At 43.0% G+C, this 16,367-nt stretch overlaps 1 protein-coding gene across 1 annotated transcript in view; it reads right to left on the bottom strand.

Annotated features, from left to right (window-relative positions):
- LOC115416714 (collagen alpha-1(XXI) chain) overlaps positions 1–13,599 on the bottom strand; it is an 84,235-nt gene extending 70,636 nt beyond the window's left edge. The window contains exons 1-6 of the mRNA XM_030130561.1: positions 13,438–13,599; positions 10,099–10,321; positions 5,854–6,027; positions 2,512–2,589; positions 2,398–2,409; positions 513–611 (exon numbers count right to left, since the gene is read on the bottom strand). Coding sequence (XP_029986421.1) covers positions 513–611; positions 2,398–2,409; positions 2,512–2,589; positions 5,854–6,027; positions 10,099–10,321; positions 13,438–13,544 — 693 coding nt within the window. The 5' untranslated portion in view covers positions 13,545–13,599. The remainder of the gene's footprint in view (positions 1–512; positions 612–2,397; positions 2,410–2,511; positions 2,590–5,853; positions 6,028–10,098; positions 10,322–13,437) is intronic.
- Between the last annotated feature and the right edge of the window lie 2,768 nt (positions 13,600–16,367).

The following is a 16,367-nucleotide window of genomic DNA, read 5'->3' as shown; positions in this document are numbered from 1 at the left end:
TATGAAAAGAACCAACGATATATGGATTATGTTTAGTCATTTATTTATTTATTTATCTACCTATTTATTTTTTTATTTTTTTATTTTTTTATTTTACTACAGTCCAGCTGATTCCAAACTCACTGTGACTCCTTTAAACCAGTGGTCATTACAGGTTAGTATATTTTTACACAGTAGTTCCATTTGTACCTCAGACATCCTCAGTTTGGTCCGATTTATTCATGTGCTGCTGTTTTTTGTTTTGTTTTGTTTTGTTTTCATGTTTGCTGTAAATATTTTAACTTCTACCATTGATGTGTATTTGGACTGAGTCAGTGTCAAAACAACTGAAGAGCACCACATGAACGGATGGATGGGATGGAATTATATTTCTGTATATATTTATGTGTGTATTCTGTGTGTGTGTTAGTGTGTCTGTTCTTTCTTTATATATATATATATATATATATATATATATATATATATATATATATATATATATATATATATATTCTTTATATGTATTTCTCTACCATGCGTCCTGGCGGTCCTCGTTGCCCTGGTGGTCCAACCACACAGTTACAGTCCTCTTCTTCTTCTTCTTCTACGGTTTCTGTTCGGTTCAGAGGACACTGAAGACACAACAGTACCATCAAACACAGGGAGTAACAAGAAGAAGAAGAAGAATACATCACTTGGAGAGCACAGACCTCAGCCAAGGCAGATCTGCCACCCCCTCGATCACCACCAAAATGTAATCATTTCTTCCCTGTGCCAGTATCAACATTTACTGAAAATGTCATGAAAATCTGTCCATAACTTCTTGAGTTATGTTGATAACAAACAAACCAAGAAACAAACAAACAAAGCAAAATGATCACAATACCTCCTGGCAGAGGAAACAATTTCGTACTACTTTGAGCTTTGTAAAATGATTAGAACGAAAGTTATTAACAAATTATAAAATTGATGGTTGCTATTGTAACCAGAAGTCACATGACCTAATTTCGCCAAATTTGGCACGTGGAAAGAACTTGTCCAAGGTCATCCGAGGTCAACAAAAATGGTGCCATATGAAAACTCATATACGAGTTCCTATATGTTGATAATGTAACCATGTTGGCGAAATGGTGTCATTTTCCAGTTATTAGTTCGCATCTGAATGGAAGACAAAATGAATTGTGAACCCCCCCCCCCACACACACACACACACACACACACACAAACTCCCTGTGTAACTGCTTCTGTAATTTTCATTGAACAGCAAAAATCAGAACTTCTGTCATAGAACATATGTCTATGGATGTGCACAACAAATTTCATAATGATATTTCATGAATTGCACTTTTGACGATTTTTTTGAAAACGGTGCATAAAAAAAAAAAAAGAGTCAACAGAGCGAAACGGAAGAGAAATGGAGCAGAACCATATTTGGTCCACAGTTGAATCTGGTCCCAGTCATGTGTCTGTCCAATCAGATTCAATTCACATCAATATTAGTTGAGTTCTAATTTTAAATGTGTGGGAAATGGGATTTTCAGTGTTCAGTGTAAATGTCCACAGAGTCCACATTCCACAGTGGATGTGGACAATTTAGTTCCACATACAAGAGACTGTTCTAAGCTACAGGTGGATCCAACTGGAGGAGAATCAGAGTCGTTTGGAATTTGGGATGAATTTTGGAAAATGTCTCAGTGATGACAGATGGAAAACTGTAGATGTTGTGACCTTGCTGTGACCTTGAACTTTGTCCTACTGGGACCAGAATGGACTGGGTTGGTCCCAGGGCCTAGGCCTATCTGTGGGGAAGATCTGGGAAAGATGGGTGGAAGAGTTTTACACTGAAGATGAGAACAAGCAAACAAACACACAAACATGCAAACAAACAAACAAACATGCAAACAAACAAACAAACAAACATGCAAACAAACAAACAAACAAACAAACAAACACAAACATACAAACAAACATGCAAACAAACATGCAAACAAACATGCAAACAAACAAACAAACAAACATGCAAACAAACAAACATGCAAACAAACAAACAAACAAACAAACACACAAACATGCAAACAAACAAACATGCACACAAACATACAAACAAACAAACATGCAAACAAACAAACAAACAAACAAACAAACATGCAAACAAACAAACACAAAAACATGCAAACAAACGCACAAACAAAATCACACAAACAAACAAACATGCAAACAAACAAACAAACACACAAACAAACATGCAAACAAACACACGAAGCAAAGTGATCACAATACCTCCTGGCGGAGGTAATAATAATAATAATAATAATAATAATAATAATAATAATAATAATAGTCAAACTGAATTGTGAGTTCAGTCCAGTTCTGTGTGTTCAGTAACTGTTAGTGTATCAGTGTTATTCTGTCTCTCACCCGTTCATCATCCTGTTCATCAGCACATGGAAAAAAACAGACCAGAACAAATGCAGGTTCATTTCAGTGCAGCAGCAGGTTCATGAAGGAAATGCACAGAAGTGTTAAACTGACCACAGAGTAGATTTCACAGGCCGTTTCTCTGTCGCTCTGCTGAGGATCACAGTACAGACGGAGCTTCTGTAACTGCAACTGCATTAAACACACAACAGTACAGTTAAGGGACAGCAAAAGCCCTTAAATATGTCCACCTTTAACCCTTAGTCCAGTCCAGTTAGTCCAGTTAGTCCAGTCCATTCCAGTTTAGTCCAGTCCAGACCAGTTCTGGTTTTCATCCTTACTGGTACACTTTGGTCCATCCCTCTCTTCCTGGACACCTGGGTCCACTCCAGTCCAGTCCAGTCCAGTCCTGGTTTTCATGCTTACTGGTACACTTTGGTCCGTCTCTCTCTTCTTGGACACCTGGGTCCAGTCCAGTCAAGTCCAGTCCAGTCCAGTCCTGGTTTTCATCCTCACTGGTACACTTTGGTCCGTCCCTCTCTTCTTGGACACCTGGGTCCAGTCCAGTCCAGTCCAGTCCTGGTTTTCATGCTTACTGGTACACTTTGGTCCATCCCTCTCTTCTTGGACACCTGGGTCCAGTCCAGTCCAGTCCAGTCCTGGTTTTCATCCTTACTGGTACACTTTGGTCCATCCCTCTCTTCTTGGACACCTGGGTCCAGTCCAGTCCAGTCCAGTCCAGTCCTGGTTTTCATGCTTACTGGTACACTTTGGTCCGTCCCTCTCTTCTTGGACACCTGGGTCCAGTCCAGTCCAGTCCAGTCCTGGTTTTCATGCTTACTGGTACAATTTGGTCCGTCCCTCTCTTCTTGGACACCTGGGTCCAGTCCAGTCCAGTCCAGTCCTGGTTTTCATGCTTACTGGTACACTTTGGTCCGTCCCTCTCTTCTTGGACACCTGGGTCCAGTCCAGTCCAGTCTAGTCCTGGTTTTCATGCTTACTGGTACACTTTGGTCCGTCCCTCTCTTCTTGGACACCTGGGTCCAGTCCAGTCCAGTCCAGTTCTGGTTTTCATCCTTACTGGTACACTTTGGTCCATCCCTCTCTTCCTGGACACCTGGGTCCAGTCCAGTCCAGTCCAGTCCAGTCCTGGTTTTCATGCTTACTGGTACACTTTGGTCCGTCCCTCTCTTCTTGGACACCTGGGTCCAGTCCAGTCCAGTCCAGTCCTGGTTTTCATGCTTACTGGTACACTTTGGTCCGTCCCTCTCTTCTTGGACACCTGGGTCCAGTCCAGTCAAGTCCAGTCCTGGTTTTCATGCTTACTGGTACACTTTGGTCCGTCCCTCTCTTCTTGGACACCTGGGTCCAGTCCAGTCCAGTCCTGGTTTTCATGCTTACTGGTACACTTTGGTCCGTCCCTCTCTTCTTGGACACCTGGGTCCAGTCCAGTCCAGTCCAGTCCTGGTTTTCATGCTTACTGGTACACTTTGGTCCGTCCCTCTCTTCTTGGACACCTGGGTCCAGTCCAGTCAAGTCCAGTCCTGGTTTTCATGCTTACTGGTACACTTTGGTCCGTCCCTCTCTTCTTGGACACCTGGGTCCAGTCCAGTCCAGTCCTGGTTTTCATGCTTACTGGTACACTTTGGTCCGTCCCTCTCTTCTTGGACACCTGGGTCCAGTCCAGTCCAGGCCAGTCCTGGTTTTCATGCTTACTGGTACACTTTGGTCCGTCCCTCTCTTCTTGGACACCTGGGTCCAGTCCAGTCCAGTCCAGTCCTGGTTTTCATGCTTACTGGTACACTTTGGTCCGTCCCTCTCTTCTTGGACACCTGGGTCCAGTTCAGTCCAGTCCTGGTTTTCATGCTTACTGGTACACTTTGGTCCGTCCCTCTCTTCTTGGACACCTGGGTCCAGTCCAGTCCAGTCCAGTCCTGGTTTTCATGCTTACTGGTACACTTTGGTCCGTCCCTCTCTTCTTGGACACCTGGGTCCAGTCCAGTCCAGTCCAGTCCTGGTTTTCATGCTTACTGGTACACTTTGGTCCGTCCCTCTCTTCTTGGACACCTGGGTCCAGTCCAGTCCAGTCCTGGTTTTCATGCTTACTGGTACACTTTGGTCCGTCCCTCTCTTCTTGGACACCTGGGTCCAGTCCAGTCCAGTCCAGTCCTGGTTTTCATGCTTACTGGTACACTTTGGTCCGTCCCTCTCTTCTTGGACACCTGGGTCCAGTCCAGTCCAGTCCAGTCCTGGTTTTCATGCTTACTGGTACACTTTGGTCCGTCCCTCTCTTCTTGGACACCTGGGTCCAGTCCAGTCCAGTCCTGGTTTTCATGCTTACTGGTACACTTTGGTCCGTCCCTCTCTTCTTGGACACCTGGGTCCAGTCCAGTCCAGTCCAGTCCTGGTTTTCATGCTTACTGGTACACTTTGGTCCGTCCCTCTCTTCTTGGACACCTGGGTCCAGTCCAGTCCAGTCCAGTCCAGTCCTGGTTTTCATGCTTACTGGTACACTTTGGTCCGTCCCTCTCTTCTTGGACACCTGGGTCCAGTCCAGTCCAGTCCTGGTTTTCATGCTTACTGGTACACTTTGGTCCGTCCCTCTCTTCTTGGACACCTGGGTCCAGTCCAGTCCAGTCCAGTCCTGGTTTTCATGCTTACTGGTACACTTTGGTCCGTCCCTCTCTTCTTGGACACCTGGGTCCAGTCCAGTCCAGTCCAGTCCTGGTTTTCATGCTTACTGGTACACTTTGGTCCGTCCCTCTCTTCTTGGACACCTGGGTCCAGTCCAGTCCAGTCCTGGTTTTCATGCTTACTGGTACACTTTGGTCCGTCCCTCTCTTCTTGGACACCTGGGTCCAGTCCAGTCCAGTCCAGTCCTGGTTTTCATGCTTACTGGTACACTTTGGTCCGTCCCTCTCTTCTTGGACACCTGGGTCCAGTCCAGTCCAGTCCAGTCCTGGTTTTCATGCTTACTGGTACACTTTGGTCCGTCCCTCTCTTCTTGGACACCTGGGTCCAGTCCAGTCCAGTCCTGGTTTTCATGCTTACTGGTACACTTTGGTCCGTCCCTCTCTTCTTGGACACCTGGGTCCAGTCCAGTCCAGTCCAGTCCTGGTTTTCATGCTTACTGGTACACTTTGGTCCGTCCCTCTCTTCTTGGACACCTGGGTCCAGTCCAGTCCAGTCCAGTCCAGTCCTGGTTTTCATGCTTACTGGTACACTTTGGTCCGTCCCTCTCTTCTTGGACACCTGGGTCCAGTCCAGTCCAGTCCTGGTTTTCATGCTTACTGGTACACTTTGGTCCGTCCCTCTCTTCTTGGACACCTGGGTCCAGTCCAGTCAAGTCCAGTCCTGGTTTTCATGCTTACTGGTACACTTTGGTCCGTCCCTCTCTTCTTGGACACCTGGGTCCAGTCCAGTCCAGTCCAGTCCAGTCCTGGTTTTCATGCTTACTGGTACACTTTGGTCCGTCCCTCTCTTCTTGGACACCTGGGTCTTTCCGTTGATGTAAATAGGTTCCACCGGTAACAGCGGCGTTTGTTGGATCAGCTGATCGTCCAGGAACCCTGTGACCTGCCGCGGCCTCACCACCAGTTTGAGCTGGTGCCATTTTCCATCGAACAGACTCTGAAAAAACACGACGAAAGCATGAAGGACCCGAATATGGACACACAAACACGACAAAGACCTGAAGGAACCAAATATGGACACACAACACAGGAGCAAATTTAAGCCTTTAAGGAGTCTGGAAAACCTGAGATAGGAGGTGGTTAACCTTGGACAGGAAGTGGTTAACCTGAGACAGGAAGTGGTTAACCTGAGACAGGAAGTGGTTAACATTAGATAGGAAGTGGTTAACCTGAGACAGGAAGTGGTTAACCTGAGACAGGAAGTGGTTAACCTGAGACAGGAAGTGGTTAACATTAGAGAGGAAGTGGTTAACCTGAGATAGGAAGTGGTTAACCTGAGACAGGAAGTGGTTAACCTTAGACAGGAAGTGGTTAACCTGAGACAGGAAGAAGTTAACCTTAGACAGGAAGTGGTTAACCTGAGATAGGAAGTGGTTAATCTTAGACAGGAAGTGGTTAACCTGAGATAGGAAGTGGTTAACCTGAGACAGGAAGTGGTTAACCTTTGACAGGAAGTGACTAACCTTAGACAGGAAGTGGTTAACCTTAGACAGGAAGTGACTAACCTTAGACAGGAAGTGGTTAACCTGAGATAGGAAGTGGTTAACCTGAGACAGGAAGTGTTTAACATTAGACAGGAAGTGGTTAACATTAGAGAGGAAGTGGGTAACCTGAGACAGGAAGTGATTAACCTTAGACAGGAAGTTGTTAACCTGAGATAGGAAGTGGTTAACCTTAGACAGGAAGTGGATAGCCTTAGACAGGAAGTGGTTAACCTTAGACAGGAAGTGGTTAACCTGAGACAGGAAGTGGTTAACCTGAGACAGGAAGAAGTTAACCTTAGACAGGAAGTGGTTAACCTGAGACAGGAAGTGGTTAACCTTAGACAGGAAGTGGTTAACCTTAGACAGGAAGTGGTTAACCTGAGACAGGAAGAAGTTAACCTTAGACAGGAAGTGGTTAACCTGAGACAGGAAGAAGTTAACCTTAGACAGGAAGTGGTTTTATTTAACTGTAGCAAGAAAAACAACAACAACAAGGTACAAAACTGTTCCACCAGTTCCATAAATGTAAACTCATCTGGAAACCATGAATTGAACTAAATAAATTGTTAAATACGTTTAACAAACCAACGTTAGAACATGATGAAAATTATGAATGAAAACTTTAAATGTTGACACCTTTATTGGAACAGGATAGTTTGGAAATGTCAATATTTTCAGAATTTAATGATATTTTTTGCACTAAAACAAAGACAAACATTTAAAGTTGTTAATTCTAGATTTTTTTTTTTGCTTAATTTAAGATTTTTTTTTACTTAACTGAAGATTTTTTTTTTTTTGCTTAATTTGAGATGTTTTGCTAAATTTGAGATTTTTTTTTTTTTTTTTTTTTTTTTTTTGCTTAATTCAAGATTGTTTTTAGTTAATTGAAGATTTTTTTTGGCCTAGTTCAGGAGTTTTTTTTTTTTTATTTTATTTTTTTTTACCTAATTGAAGACTTTTTTTTTTTTTTGCTTAATTCAAGATTTTTGTGCTAAATTTGACATTTCTTTTGGCTTAATTCAAGATTTTTTGCAAAATGTGGGATTTTTTGGCTTAATTCAAGATTTTTTTTTTTTTTTTTTACTTAATTGAAGATTTATTAGTTTAATACAGACATTTCAGGTTGGTCACGTTTGTTCAGGTTATTCACATTTTATTGGTACAGGAGAGTTTGGAAATGGAAATATTTTCATAATTTAATGTTATTTTTTGCACTAAATAAAGACAAGCATTTGCAGTTGTCATTATTTACAGACATAATGTCCTATTATTTTTTCTCCATCAAACCCAGTAGTAAATCTGCAGTCATTCTTTTGTGTCGGTTCTTCCGCTGTTATTATTTGACTGTAGACCAGATCGGTCTGGATGTGGAACTTTATAAATTCATCCCAGGGCTCGGATTGGAACCTTTGGGGGGACGCATTTGGGCCCCGGGACACATGTTTAACACCCCTGGTCTATGGAGATTATCCAGGAAAAAAAAAAAAAAAAAGTTTATAGAAAATAATTAATTCCATTCTGCACTGATTTCCACTAAAAGCTGTTTGTGCACATCAGCTTCATCCACATGTATTTCTGTATTTGTGTGTGTAATGTTTCCATTGGTGCTTCTGTCCTGTCTCAGACTCCTCTCTGTGTTCGTACAGGTTTCATCTAATTCTGTCTTTTCAGTCAGAACACAGTGGACCACAGAGTCGTCCTTCAGTCTTTAGTTTTTCCATCCCAGTTTCCTGAACGCTCTGAACACAGAGCTGCTATTGTTCCACCGACTGAAGCTCAGCCTTCTACCGTCAGAGACATCAAACCATGGGGTTTTTTTAGCCCATTTTTAGGGGTGCTGAAACACTTCTAAACTGATTCCCAGCGCCCCAAAAATATTTTAAGGTGAAGAATTTTTTTCTTTTGTCTTGTTTACTTTATGTCCATTCTTAACATGCTAGAAAAATATCAAAACCATATGCAGTACATGGCTGAAACGTAATATTTTACAAACAAAAATACAGCCCCCCCCCCCCCCCACCACCTTGTCTTGAAAACGAGTTCAGTTAATGACAGACTGGACTGAAAAGATAATTTTTTTTGTACAGTTTTCTCTGTTTTGATTAAAAAAAAAAAAAAAAAAAAAAAACAACTTTGAATTTACTGTGAGTTTTTATGAACATCTGAATTAAGTATAGGAAATTAACCTCCTCAGACCCAGCTATGGGTTTTCTGTCCACATTTATGGACAAGAGTTTCACAACTTTATACAAAAAAAAAAAAAAACAAAACTGTCCACCACAAAGGACATTTCATAATTTTTTTGAGAACTGCATCTGAAAAAACTGTTGCATCATGATGTTTCCAATATAGGCACTGATTGAATAAAAATAAAAGCTGGTACTTTGCTGACATTTCCTGGGTCTGAGGAGGTTAAAGATGGAAAAATACATAATTTACAGTGAAATTTGCTGAATCCAGAGGATAATATTCTAATAATAGTCTAATAAATGCTGTTAAATCCCATTGGAACAGGTTCAATCCAGTGTAAACGTCCTTTTGCAGATGTCTCTACAGACCCACAGCTCCACTGCTGATGCTCTGTCTGTAGGACACGTCATCAGCAAGGTTATTATTGTTAACGAAAACTAATGAAATGACCAAAACTAGAATTGTAAAAACATTTTCACTAACTGAAATAAATAAAAACTAAATTAAAAAAAAAAAAAAAAGAAAAAAACAATAACTAACTGAAACTGTATTGTGTGTTTACTAAACTAACTAAAACAGATACAAATTCTGGATCAGATTCCCTTGGTTTTGGTCTTTGTCAATGTCAGATTGATGTTAAATGGATTTCTTTGTCTCTCTCAGTTTTCTGTGCTGTCTCCATACGACACTTTTTGCTCCGTCACTTGTGTTCACTTGTGGTTTCCAGTCGTCTTCTGGTCCCCACTCTACCTGGAAACAGACTAATGCCGCGTTTCCACTGCGTGGTATCAGCTCGAGTCGAGTCGAGTTGTTCTTTTTGCATTTCCATTACTAAAAGGACCTGGGATCTGGTACCTGGTACTAGTTTTTTGGTCTCACCTCCGCTGAGGTTCCAAGCGATACTAAACTGTGACATATAAACTCTGCAGACCACTGATTGGTCCGACATTTTTCAGTGCCCCGCCCTTTTCCAGTAAACCTGTGGGTCCATTCATCCACATGAGAACAGATAAACTCCAGCAGGGTCGGTCCAGGACATTCAGTCTGTGGTGGAAGACGCAAAAATTCAGGTGACGACATGGAAGTAACGCTATGACGACCAGGTACTGTAAAGTGGGTAGTATATACTGTATAATACTGAGCCGAGCCGGTTCCATGTAGTAGAAACATGGCATACGTGCTATCCTGGTGTCCCTTTGTCCACCTGGACCAGACTGTGGACCTGGTCCAGACTGTGGACCTGGACCAGACTGGACCTATCCTACTAACCTGGACCAGACTGTGGACCTGGTCCAGACTGTGGACCTGGACCAGACTGGACCTATCCTACTAACCTGGAAGCCGGTTTTGAAGCTGACCCTCTGGTCCTGGTCTTGGGTACTGGTGCAGGTGAACACCACCGTCTGGTCCTTCCCACTCAGCGTCACTGCCACCTGAGTCTGCTGATCCTTGGACACCACCCTCCACAGGTCAAAGGTCAACTTCCTGGTCGGCCCTTTGAGCCGCAGGGTGGAGACGAACACATAGGATGGAGGGAGGCCTTCTGGGAAAATGTCCCTGAAGGACAAAGAGGAGGGGGCGGAACCCATGGGTGGAGCGTACATGTGGGGTTTGGTAGGTGGTGTTTGGTTGGTGGTGTTTGGATCTGGTGTTTGGTTGGTGGTGTTTGGATCTGGTGTTTGGTAGGTGATGTTTGGATCTGGTGTTTGGTAGGTGATGTCTGGATCTGGTGTTTGGTAGGTGATGTTTGGATCTGGTGTTTGGTAGGTGGTCTTTGGTAGGTGGTGTTTGTATCTGGTGTTTGGTAGGTGATGTCTGGATCTGGTGTTTGGTAGGTGGTCTTTGGTAGGTGGTGTTTGTATCTGGTGTTTGGTAGGTGGTCTTTGGTAGGTGGTGTTTGTATCTGGTGTTTGGTAGGTGGTCTTTGGTAGGTGGTGTTTGTATCTGGTGTTTGGTAGGTGGTCTTTGGTAGATGGTGTTTGTATCTGGTGTTTGGTAGGTGGTCTTTGGTAGGTAGTGTTTGTATCTGGTGTTTGGTAGGTAGTGTTTGGATCTGGTGTTTGGTAGGTGGTGTTTGTATCTAGTGTTTGGTAGGTGGTCTTTGGTAGGTGGTGTTTGTATCTGGTGTTTGGTAGGTGGTCTTTGGTAGGTAGTGTTTGTATCTGGTGTTTGGTAGGTAGTGTTTGTATCTAGTGTTTGGTAGGTGGCCTTTGGTAGGTAGTGTTTGGATCTGGTGTTTGGTAGGCGGTGTTTGGATCTGGTGTTTGGTAGGTGGTGTTTGGATCTGGTGTTTGGTAGGTGGTGTTTGGATCTGGTGTTTGGGAGGTGGTGTTTGGTAGGTGGTGTTTGTATCTAGTGTTTGGTAGGTGGTCTTTGGTAGGTGGTGTTTGTATATGGTGTTTGGTAGGCAGTATTTGGATCTGGTGTTTGGTAGGTGGTGTTTGGGTGGTGGTGTTTGTATCTGGTGTTTAGTAGGTGGTCTTTGGTAGGTAGTGTTTTGATCTGGTGTTTGGAAGGCGGTGTTTGGATCTGGTGTTTGGTAGGTGGTGTTTGGTAGGTGGTGTTTGGATCTGGTGTTTGGTAGGCAGTGTTTGTATCTGGTGTTTGGTAGGCAGTGTTTGGATCTGGTGTTTGGTAGGTGGTGTTTGGATCTGGTGTTTGGTAGGCAGTGTTTGGATCTGGTGTTTGGTAGGTGGTGTTTGGATCTAGTGTTTGGTAGGTGGTGTTTGTATCTAGTGTTTGGTAGGTGGTGTTTGTATCTAGTGTTTGGTAGGTGGTGTTTGTATCTAGTGTTTGGTAGGTGGTCTTTGGAAGGTAGTGTTTGGATCTGGTGTTTGGTAGGTGGTCTTTGGTAGGTGGTGTTTGGATCTGGTGTTTGTATCTAGTGTTTGGTAGGTGGTCTTTGGTAGGTAGTGTTTGGATCTGATGTTTGGTAGGTAGTGTTTGGATCTGGTGTTTGGTAGGTGGTCTTTGGTAGGTGGTGTTTGGATCTGGTGTTTGGTAGGCAGTGTTTGGATCTGGTGTTTGGCAGGTGGTGTTTGGTAGGTGGTGTTTGTATCTGGTGTTTGGTAGGCAGTGTTTGGATCTGGTGTTTGGTAGGTGGTGTTTGGATCTGGTGTTTGGTAGGTGGTGTTTGTATCTGGTGTTTGGTAGGCAGTGTTTGGATCTGGTGTTTGGTAGGTGGTGTTTGGTAGGTGGTGTTTGTATCTGGTGTTTGGTAGGTAGTGTTTGGATCTGGTGTTTGGTAGGTGGTGTTTGGATCTGGTGTTTGGTAGGCAGTGTTTGGATCTGGTGTTTGGCAGGTGGTGTTTGGTAGGTGGTGTTTGTATCTGGTGTTTGGTAGGCAGTGTTTGGATCTGGTGTTTGGTAGGTAGTGTTTGGATCTGGTGTTTGGTAGGTGGTGTTTGTATCTGGTGTTTGGTAGGCAGTGTTTGGATCTGGTGTTTGGTAGGTGGTGTTTGGTAGGTGGTGTTTGTATCTGGTGTTTGGTAGGTAGTGTTTGGATCTGGTGTTTGGTAGGTGGTGTTTGTATCTGGTGTTTGGTAGGCAGTGTTTGGATCTGGTGTTTGGTAGGTGGTGTTTGGTAGGTGGTGTTTGTATCTGGTGTTTGGTAGGTAGTGTTTGGACCTGGTGTTTGGTAGGTGGTGTTTGTATCTGGTGTTTGGTAGGCAGTGTTTGGATCTGGTGTTTGGTAGGTGGTGTTTGGTAGGTGGTGTTTGTATCTGGTGTTTGGTAGGCAGTGTTTGGATCTGGTGTTTGGTAGGTGGTGTTTGGTAGGTGGTGTTTGTATCTGGTGTTTGGTAGGCAGTGTTTGGATCTGGTGTTTGGTAGGTGGTGTTTGGTAGGTGGTGTTTGTATCTGGTGTTTGGTAGGTAGTGTTTGGACCTGGTGTTTGGTAGGTGGTGTTTGTATCTGGTGTTTGGTAGGCAGTGTTTGGATCTGGTGTTTGGTAGGTGGTGTTTGTATCTGGTGTTTGGTAGGCAGTGTTTGGATCTGGTGTTTGGTAGGTGGTGTTTGGTAGGTGGTGTTTGTATCTGGTGTTTGGTAGGCAGTGTTTGGATCTGGTGTTTGGTAGGTGGTGTTTGGTAGGTGGTGTTTGTATCTGGTGTTTGGTAGGCAGTGTTTGGATCTGGTGTTTGGTAGGTGGTGTTTGTATCTGGTGTTTGGTAGGCAGTGTTTGGATCTGGTGTTTGGTAGGTGGTGTTTGGTAGGTGGTGTTTGTATCTGGTGTTTGGTAGGCAGTGTTTGGATCTGGTGTTTGGTAGGTGGTGTTTGGTAGGTGGTGTTTGTATCTGGTGTTTGGGAGGCAGTGTTTGGATCTGGTGTTTGGTAGGTGGTGTTTGGTAGGTGGTGTTTGTATCTGGTGTTTGGTAGGCAGTGTTTGGATCTGGTGTTTGGTAGGTGGTGTTTGGTAGGTGGTGTTTGTATCTGGTGTTTGGTAGGCAGTGTTTGGATCTGGTGTTTGGTAGGTGGTGTTTGGTAGGTGGTGTTTGTATCTGGTGTTTGGTAGGCAGTGTTTGGATCTGGTGTTTGGTAGGCGGTGTTTGTATCTGGTGTTTGGTAGGCAGTGTTTGGATCTGGTGTTTGGTAGGTGGTGTTTGGGTGGTGGTGTTTGTTTGGCAGGTGGTGCTGGGTTCTGGTTGTTGGTAGGTGGTGTCTGGGTGGTGGCGTACCTGGTGTTTTCAGTGATGTCAGTAGATGCAGACATGTCATAGGCGGTCTCAGGCCTCAGTGAACCTGCAGTCTTCTTAGACTTCAGTTCAATGTTCAGACCAACCATCAGTTCAAAACCTTTTTCATCACGAGACGCAACTGGGATACGAGTAGGACAGACCGACTCTGAAAGAAAAGAAAAAAAAAAAGCATGGATGAACGAGTAGGACAGACCGACTCTGAAAGAAAAGAAAAAAAAAAGGATGGATGAACGAGTAGGACAGACCGACTCTGAAAGAAAAGAAAAAAAAAAAGGATGGATGAACGAGTAGGACAGACCGACTCTGAAAGAAAAGAAAAAAAAAAAAGGATGGATGAACGAGTAGGACAGACCGACTCTGAAAGAAAAGAGAAAAAAAAGGATGGATGAACGAGTAGGACAGACCGACTCTGAAAGAAAAGGAAAAAAAGGATGGATGAACGAGTAGGACAGACCGACTCTGAAAGAAAAGAAAAAAAAAAGGATGGATGAACGAGTAGGACAGACCGACTCTGAAAGAAAACAGAAAAAAAAGGATGGATGAACGAGTAGGACAGACCGACTCTGAAAGAAAAGAGAAAAAAAAGGATGGATGAACGAGTACGACAGACTGACTCTGAAAGAAAAGAGAAAAAAAGGATGGATGAACGAGTAGGACAGACCGACTCTGAAAGAAAACAGAAAAAAAAGGATGGATGAACGAGTAGGACAGACCGACTCTGAAAGAAAAGAGAAAAAAAAGGATGGATGAACGAGTACGACAGACTGACTCTGAAAGAAAAGAGAAAAAAAGGATGGATGAACGAGTAGGACAGGCCGACTGAAAGAAAAGGAAAAAAAAGGATGGATGAACGAGAAGGACAGACTGACTCTGAAAGAAAAGGAAAAAAAAAGGATGGATGAACGAGTAGGACAGGCCGACTGAAAGAAAAGAAAAAAAAGGATGGATGAACGAGTAGGACAGACTGACTCTGAAAGAAAAGGAAAAAAAAAAGGATGGATGAACGAGACAGACCGACTCTGAAAGAACTGGAAAAAAAAAGGATGGATGAACGAGTAGGAAAGACCGACTGAAAGAAAAGAAAAAAAAAAGGATGGATGAACGAGTAGGACAGACCGACTCTGAAAGAAAAGAAAAAAAAAAAGGATGGATGAACGAGTAGGACAGACTGACTCTGAAAGAAAAGAAAAAAAAAGGATGGATGAACGAGTAGGACAGACCGACTCTGAAAGAACCGGAAAAAAAAAGGATGGATGAACGAGTTGGAAAGACCGACTGAAAGAAAAGAAAAAAAAAGGATGGATGAACAAGTAGGACAGACTGACTGAAAGAAAAAAAGGATGGATGAACGAGTAGGACAGACCGACTCTGAAAGAAAAGAAAAAGGATGGATGAACGAGTAGGACAGACTGACTCTGAAAGAAAAGGAGAAAAAAAAGGATGGATGAACGAGTAGGAAAGACTGACTCTGAAAGAAAAGGAGAAAAAAAAGGATGGATGAACGAGTAGGAAAGACTGACTCTGAAAGAAAAGGAGAAAAAAAAGGATGGATGAACAAGTAGGACAGACAGACTGAAAGAAAAAAAGGATGGATGAACGAGTAGGACAGACTGACTCTGAAAGAAAAGAGAAAAAAAAGGATGGATGAACAAGTAGGACAGACAGACTGAAAGAAAAAAAGGATGGATGAACGAGTAGGACAGACCGACTCTGAAAGAAAAGGAAAAAAAAGATGGATGAACGAGTAGAACAGACCGACTGAAAGAAAAAAAGGATGGATGAACGAGTAGGACAGACCGACTCTGAAAGAAAAGAGAAAAAAAGGATGGATGAACGAGTAGGACAGGCTGACTGAAAGAAAAGAGAAAAAAAAGGATGGATGAACGAGTAGGACAGACTGACTGAAAGAAAAGAGAAAAAAAAGGATGGATGAACGAGTAGGACAGACTGACTGAAAGAAAAAAAGGATGGATGAACGAGTAGAACAGACCGACTCTGAAAGAAAAGAGAAAAAAAGGATGGATGAACGAGTAGGACAGACTGACTGAAAGAAAAGAGAAAAAAAAAAGGATGGATGAACAAGTAGGACAGACCGACTGAAAGAAAAGGAAAAAAAAAGGATGGATGAACGAGTAGGACAGACTGACTGAAAGAAAAGAGAAAAAAAAGGATGGATGAACGAGTAGGACAGACCGACTCTGAAAGAAAAGGAAAAAAAAAAGGATGGATGAACGAGTAGGACGGACAAACTCTGAAAGAAAAGAGAAAAAAAAGGATGGATGAACGAGTAGGACAGACCGACTGAAAGAAAAAAAAGATGGATGAACGAGTAGGACAGACCGACTCTGAAAGAAAAGAGAAAAAAAAAGGATGGATGAACAAGTAGGACAGACTGACTGAAAGAAAAGAGAAAAAAAAAGGATGGATGAACAAGTAGGACAGACCGACTGAAAGAAAAGGAAAAAAAAAGGATGGATGAACGAGTAGGACAGACTGACTGAAAGAAAAGAGAAAAAAAAAGGATGGATGAACGAGTAGGACAGACCGACTCTGAAAGAAAAGGAAAAAAAAAGGATGGATGAACGAGTAGGACGGACAAACTCTGAAAGAAAAGAGAAAAAAAAAGGATGGATGAACGAGTAGGACAGACTGACTCTGAAAGAAAAGGAGAAAAAAAAGGATGGATGAACGAGTAGGACAGACTGACTCTAAAAGAAAAGAGAAAAAAAAGGATGGATGAACAAGTAGGACAGACCGACTGAAAGAAAAGAAAAAAAAAAGGATGGATGAACGAGTAGGACAGACCGACTGAAAGAAAAAAAGGATGGATGAACGAGTAGGAGCGACCGACTCTGAAAGAAAAGAAAAAAAAAGGATGGATGAATGAGTACGACAGACTGACTGAAAGA

Source organism: Sphaeramia orbicularis, unplaced genomic scaffold, assembly GCF_902148855.1.
Source record: "Sphaeramia orbicularis unplaced genomic scaffold, fSphaOr1.1, whole genome shotgun sequence".
Taxonomy (NCBI): domain Eukaryota; kingdom Metazoa; phylum Chordata; class Actinopteri; order Kurtiformes; family Apogonidae; genus Sphaeramia; species Sphaeramia orbicularis.
The sequence above is the reverse complement of the archived record's forward strand: the minus strand, read 5'-3'. Positions and strand labels throughout refer to the sequence as shown.